This window comes from Chenopodium quinoa, unplaced genomic scaffold (genome assembly GCF_001683475.1).
Source record: "Chenopodium quinoa cultivar QQ74 unplaced genomic scaffold, ASM168347v1, whole genome shotgun sequence".
NCBI lineage: Eukaryota > Viridiplantae > Streptophyta > Magnoliopsida > Caryophyllales > Amaranthaceae > Chenopodium > Chenopodium quinoa.
In genome coordinates this window covers 3859538-3866798 of record NW_018742630.1, presented here as the reverse complement: position 1 = coordinate 3866798, position 7261 = coordinate 3859538, and the positions used below count along the sequence as shown (strand labels likewise).

General features: G+C 31.6%; 1 protein-coding gene across 1 annotated transcript; it reads right to left on the bottom strand.

Moving 5' to 3' along the window:
• Positions 1–5654, bottom strand: LOC110721934 (VAN3-binding protein-like). Its single transcript, XM_021901168.1, has 8 exons — positions 5342–5654; positions 5077–5157; positions 2828–2893; positions 1898–2261; positions 1575–1748; positions 791–840; positions 586–643; positions 1–491 (listed from the first exon to the last, which is right to left on the bottom strand). The coding sequence occupies exons 1-8, from the start codon at positions 5516–5518 to the stop codon at positions 274–276; spliced, it is 1188 nt and encodes a 395-aa protein (XP_021756860.1). The 5' UTR covers positions 5519–5654; the 3' UTR covers positions 1–273.
• Positions 5655–7261: the final 1607 nt, after the last annotated feature.

Below are 7261 nucleotides of genomic sequence, written 5' to 3'. Positions count from 1 at the left end.
ATAGCTGATATACTTTTATATGATTGATACTGGTTGAAATGAAGTGAAAATAGTACAAAAGACATGGTTTTGTGGTAGAACCTCTTATATAGAGTTTTGAATAATTATACAGAAACATACTACAGACTACAGACTACAGACTGGAGTACATAAAAATTATACAGAAGCATATTACGGACTACAGACTATAGATTGGAGTACATAAAAATTTTACAGAAGCATATTATAAACTACAGACCTGGAATACATAAAAAAGAAATGTAGTATGAAATCTCAATATTTGCAGAACTGAAGTTCATATTTTGCAAGTGTTGGAGGCATCGCCAACATTCGATTGATGGTTGTCGCCCACATCTTGTAACGCTGGTAATCATCAGCCATGTCTATCTTTATAGGCCCCCTTGTCGTTGTTAACACGATTTGATAACAAGTATCAAATTCTTCTCCTCCTTCATCCTTGTAAAGTTCAGCATGCAGATCAAGAACTAGACCTGAAATTTTTTACCAGTTTATTAATTTAGTTGTCTGAATTAAGAAGCTAGTTTCTTAGTGCAGTTTATTTAGTGATCAAAAGTTGTTGCTTACAATCCTTCTTGTTTGTGATGACATTTAAAAAATTGCGTTTCATGATCCTCAGAATCACCTGTGACAGCAAAAACTGCATTTAGTTTTCTGCTGTTTTCGTGATATAAAAGCTTTTTTTGCATTCTTTCCCTGTAATGTCTTTCTTTCCAATCTGAGATATAGTAATACAGTAGTTGAGAGCAAAGAGAAGTGTTCTGTTTCTTACCTTTGCCTCGTTGCTTAGATTAATAGCGACAATCCTCACCATGCTCTTTCCTGTTAATTCATCCCATATAGTAGAAGATTAGAGAACTCAATTGAGAATTTTAGAACTTATGAAACCTTGAAATATAGCAGTAGTTGTCAACTTTTACTAATAAGAGTAAATGTAGTCCCTGAAGATTCATGCATGCTGGACTATTGATCTGTTGGTGATTTTCAAGAAAGGTAGTCGATTATTTAATCCATTAATATTAATTATGTTACTCCGTATTATAATTATTGTCATCTATCAAACGGGTTGTTAGGACTTTTATTAATACCCAAGACATCTATTGAAAACATATGATTTAGAAAAGTGTACTTATTTGTACTGATATCTAAATGTGCCAAAAGGTTCCTCTCTAGTTGTTTTCCCATTTCGTGGGCACACAGCACCAAAATTAGATTTGCCGACAAATTATTTTACAAGGTATAATTTTATTTTCAAATATCTGACTTGTACAAGATATTATTCGACTTAATGTTGTTGGTGACGTTCATAATATTAGCTTGATTTTGTTGATTTGACATTATTCGATTTATTTTTAATAAGAAACAAAATGTGTAAAGACAAAAATGCGTCTAATTATGGTTAATCATGCCGATTAATTGTCGGAAATTGGAATTGTAGGATAGCTCAATATCTGGCCCCTTTCATGCTTTTTGTTCTGACAGTGATGCCTTTATTGAGAAACAGATGCAATATATATATATATATAAAAAAAAAAAGGAAAGGCAAATGTTGGTACCATTAGCAGTCTCGATAGTGAGCTCAGCACCCTTGGATAAAGTAGCTCTTGATTTAACATAATCAAGATCTTCATCAAGCTTACAACTATCCACATCAATTGGCAGAACTGGCTCGCCATTTAACCTATTTTTGCATCCTGATCTTGCTTTCAGTGTAGCTGCTCCTCTTAATGCTATAATATAACAAATACACAATTTTATTGAACTATTTAATAATTTAAATTTTGGTCAACAAATTTATGATTATTATAAAAATTAAATATTGATTTTAATTTTTAAAAATGCAACGTTAAATAAAAGGGAGCACATATGATTAACGTACATGTAGTAGCGGCAGCAGTGAGAGTGAAGATATCACTTGTGCTAGTTCCACTCATGGCAGAGCTGATGATAGTGCTGAGTTGTTCCCTCTTGGCTCCCATTGATTCAGCTACTTGGGCACATTGAGAAGCCACTACAGCTGCGGCTGAAGCTAGCGCCGCTTTCCTGGCTGGGCTCGACTCGTGCTCGAGTTGTCCTTTGGAGGACTCCTCGGCTATAGCCGCGAGCGCGGTTGCAAGCCCAGCTATGGATAAGGCTGCGTGCACTTCTGCCCTCTGAAGTCTCTTACCTTCTTTCCGTTTTTCTTTCATCTCCTTTACCCATTTCTTAATTGACACATTCCCAAAGGGCATCTTCCATTCAAACTGTTGATTTTTTTACAGGCAAATAGAGAAAATGAAAAATAAATTAGGATAGAGAATATGATGGTGCTCTATAAAATTAATTTTTTAAATATGGTGGAAACTACTGAATACTAATGCTTCCTTATGAAATTTGTTGTTATATTGTTTCAATTCATCGTATAACTAGGTGTGCTTTATTCAATTGAATTGGACTTACATGACTTATTTATATATATATAAAGAACTTATTTAAATTTATATATATATATAAAGAACTTATTTAAATTTATATTATCTTACCAATCTAATGAACTTATTTGTAAACGTGTTCTCATAAATGTGTTTATATACTTATTTTTATCGAAATTAGATGACCTTATAGCAACATTTATTAAAACTAAGTCAAAAAGTAGTTGAATGGGAGTGTAGAACATATTGTTTAAACATGTGATGATTTCATAAAAAAATACTTATAGGAGTAAATGTTTATTTCATCATTTAATTTAACTAGTGACATAGTTGTAATAAATAAGAAATCTAAATATAAACCACTTGGAGATATATTTTAATTAAGGGGGAAACTCTACCCATTTCTTCCTAAAGCCATTGTAGTTCAACTCCGGGTGCATTGCTTGTTGCATCCATATCCAAGACTGAAATGTAAAGAAACATCAAAGAGTAGTTAGAACATATAATTAAGTTAAATAATCAAAAGTGGTTGGATGTAAAGAGTATAATTAACTTAATTAGGTACTAATTGTACTTTAATACAGCAAAGACTTGTCTTTATAAACAACTTTTGAAGCTAAAGCATAGACAGTAATCACTACATATGGTGGCAGCTTGCTTTTTAGCATTACTTAATTTTTAGTTCCTCTTTCCTAATTTAGTCGCTTTAATGTGAAAATCTTAAAGGTTCTAATGGTACAACATAACAGATCAGTATCAATGAGTTGTTAACATAGTTAATCACGGCATCATGAGTGGCCCGACCCGTGAGGCTTCACCCAATTTAGACCCAGAGCCCGACCCGAACTAATGCCTAAGATAAACTCAAAGGCGAGTTTATCTTACGGGGTTTGTTAAAAGAATATATCTAAGATTTTTAGATCAGATCACATTTATATTACTGTGGTAAATTCACTATCGTTATTTAAAAAAGATGTTTATCAAATAATTAGAAGAAATAGTTTCCAAAAAACATATTGGAATAAAAAGATATATAGGGAGCTCTTTACTATTGGAATAAGAAAATATATTAGCGTAATTTTTTGATGATTCTAATGTAGTCTTATGACTTTTGACTACCATAATTTTTTAAAATGGATGTTTGAGATTATTTGTTTTTTGATTTATTTTTTATTAGTAATTTTAATTAAAAATAAATTTTTAATTATTTTAAATATATTTTTATCTTCCAAAAATTATTTTTTTATATTTTTGATATTCTGGAAATAAAAAATATATATAAAATAATCAAAAAAGATGATTTTTGATTAAAATTACTAATTTTAAATAAATCAAAAAACAAATAATCTCATCCATCCATTTTTAAAAAATTGTGCTAGTCAAAAGTCATAACACTACAATAGAATTTTCACTAATTTTTAGTCGATTTTAAATAAAAGGTTGAGGGATCCATAATTTAACATAACCTTTGTGCATGAAATAATTGTAACACAACACTTAAAACCTCATCTATTTTCGCTCCACCCCTTTATTATTTTTAAAGGTTATGTCATAAAGAGGGAGAAAGAACAAGAACAAGGAGAAAATGGATAGTTTATTGTTTATACACGAGATTAAATTAAGGGTGTGTTTTTTCACCTGAACTTATCTTATTAGATCTAATTACCCCTGATTTTCATGTTAATAAATATGAGTACTCCGTAAGAAGCTACAACTATTTTTGCAATTTGTTAAGTAATATGAGTACTCCCTTTTTATACCAATTAGTTTAGCTATCAATTTGTTAGTTAAGCCTCCCTTTTATACCAATTAATTTAGTGATTTGACCTTTTTTGGTTACGTGTGTATAAAACAGCAAAAATTATCAATAACAATATATTTGTTACAAGTTTGGAAGAGATGAGATTTGAGACATGATAGTTTATATTTTGCCCCCACATACATCTCATATTAGAGCCTTTTTGGAAAACCTTGGGTTTTCATAATATGAGTGAATATGTACTTCCTTTGTATTTTGTTTTGTTCTACTCATGTACTAAGGCAAATAATGAACATTTGATCTTTGGATACTATACACTGAAATTATTTTAGCAAGATCACACATGATGATTTTTGATTTATACATTTGAATTAAATGAATAGTAAGTGAGAAGAAAAAAAAAAAAAAAAAAAAAAAGTCATTCGAACGTAGTATGAATTTGTAAATGATATTACTTTTAGGAGTCCTACCTGCCTAACTAGCTACATCTAAAAAACCTTGAAAATTAGCCAAGACTTTTAGGTTTTTAGCTAGTTAGTGTTAAGAATTTCATGGAAGCATATCTGCAAATGTACTCATAATATAAGAAAAAAGCATACGGACTATTATAGGATCACTCACCTACTTTTTATATTCGAATTATTTATGACTTCAAAGTTCATTATGTCATTAATTGTCAATTTAAAAAAAACCAATAATGTACTGTAATTTATACAATATGAGGTTGAAATATCATCGTAATAACTAACAATTTATTTATTTATCCGTATAAATAACGTACAATTATTTAGGAATAGGAGTAATATCAAGTACAGAGTAATAACTACGGAACGTACTTGTATTCTAGTGTTATTATATATATACAAAAAAAAAAAAAACCATTATTACCTTGAGATCATTTGATTTCCATTGAGGTACTGACTTCGTATAATCTGTATCCTCCATTCTTGGACTACACTTTTCCATCTTCTGCAATTCCAAAAGAAGAAAAATAAACATATGTACTTCATATCTAAGTTTCTAAGCTTCATATGGCTCTTGAGGCCGAAGATGAACGAGTCTAAGCGTTCTGAGTATGAACTATGAATTCAAGTATCACATGACATGTACGATTTGAATAAATGGATGTATGATACATAGTATAGAGACTTACCAAATCAAATGACTTCATGGTGTTATCTCGAACGAGAACCGATGATCCAACGTCCGATGATAACTCGGGTTGTAAGGCTTGAACGGCAAAGTTGCACCAAGCATTAGAAAGGAAGTCCATGGTCTCAGGATGTGCTTCAGAAAGTGTTGACATACTGAGACTACGATCTGTATCCATTGTTATTATTATTGTTATTGCTAGAATAACTTAATGTGTGTAGTGTGAGTTCGTTGTAGTGAGGAATTGTGTTAGCTTTACAAGACCATATATATAGCCTGTGATGATAATAAATGAATAGAAAAAACAATAAACTTTTATTTTAGGAATCTTAGAATAAAATCAACAAAATAAAAATAAAAGAGATGAGTATCTTAGAATGAGTACCATCGAAAAAATAATTAATATCTTAGAAAAAGGTTGCATAGTTGATGTAATACATTATGTCGTTACGTTAGTTGTTATTATATCCTTATATTAGCTAACAATATGGTCCATATATAATATACAGTATATTTCTTTGTTATAGACATCTAGAAAGTAGCTAAATTGGGTGCTTTATTACATTATTTGCTTGGAAAGTTGGTGCATAAGGGAACAGGACCTCGTCTTCTATATCATTAGGATCACTAGGACCACCGCAATTTTCTGTTCTCGATCTCTTTTTAATGAATAGGGAATGAGGAGGAGGCCAGGTAGGGAATTTGCCGGTTGATTGAGTGAGGTTAAATGACTAATTAATTAACCGCCTAGTGGTAAATAAGATTACATGTGCTTCTTGAAAAAAAAAAAAAAAAAAGATTACATGATAGTGAGTCTAACAAGAAGGGCATTGGAGGAGAGAATGAAAGATGGCTTGAAAGCGAGTCATTTTTGTTTTTTCAGCGCTTTTTTTTTTTGGTTGACCACATCGTGTAGCCGGGGTTACTTATTCTGGGGTTACTCGGTCGGTCAAGGGTTACTTATTTAGGGATTACTTATTCAAGGGTTACTCGGTTGGTCATGGTTTACTCGATCAAGGTTACTCGGTCGGTCAAAGGTTACTCGATTGGTCAGGGGTTACCCCCTAAATAAATAATCCCGACTACATGGTGTGACTAGTCACATATGAAAATGTGTTATTTTTGGATAGAAGGGAGAAATGTGAGTTAAATTACAGAAATTAAGAGCGTGGGTAAGTCTAACATCAATATGGGTTTGATATGCTAACTCAACCCAATCCAGTCCAACTACATTTAAAAGCCTTGCCCTCCCTTTTCATATCCTAGTCTTGCCTTTTCTAAAAATACAAAATTTACCTTTAACTACATACAAAATCCTTGCATCCAAATAATATTTGATGTCATAGCTAGTTTTCTCTTCTTAACAGGTTTGGGTAGTATATTAAAATTCACATTGATTTTATACTAAGAATGATTAAAGTATAATTACTAGCATTAAAGAGGAATAAAGCCACCCATATAGCATAGCTATAAATCAAGCATGGTGTGCCAATCCTAACCAGGAGTCGAAGTCAAGTTGAGTGCCAACTAGAAAGAATTCAAACTTAGCTTGTTCATTAAAATAAATGTGTAGTATTATCATTAACTTGCTGTGGCTCATTAATAATGCCCTTTCTTTTTGAAAAATCATCCAATCATGAATATGATATTTTCATGTTAGAATAACCAATCACTTTCTTATCACTTTCTTATTTAGGGATTACTTATTCAAGGGTTACTCGGTTGGTCATGGTTTACTCGATCAAGGTTACTCGGTCGGTCAAAGGTTACTCGATTGGTCAGGGGTTACCCCCTAAATAAATAATCCCGACTACATGGTGTGACTAGTCACATATGAAAATGTGTTATTTTTGGATAGAAGGGAGAAATGTGAGTTAAATTACAGAAATTAAGAGCGTGGGTAAGTCTAACATCAATATGG

Coding starts and splice junctions, on each gene's coding strand:
- LOC110721934 (XM_021901168.1), bottom strand. CDS start 5,518: ATGGATACAGATCGTAGTCTCAGTATGTCAACACTTTCTGAAGCACAT. Junction 2,894..5,076: donor GGAAATCAAATGATCTCAAG/GTAATAATGGTT, acceptor TTTACATTTCAG/TCTTGGATATGGATGCAACA. Junction 841..1,574: donor CACTATCGAGACTGCTAATG/GTACCAACATTT, acceptor ATGAATTAACAG/GAAAGAGCATGGTGAGGATT.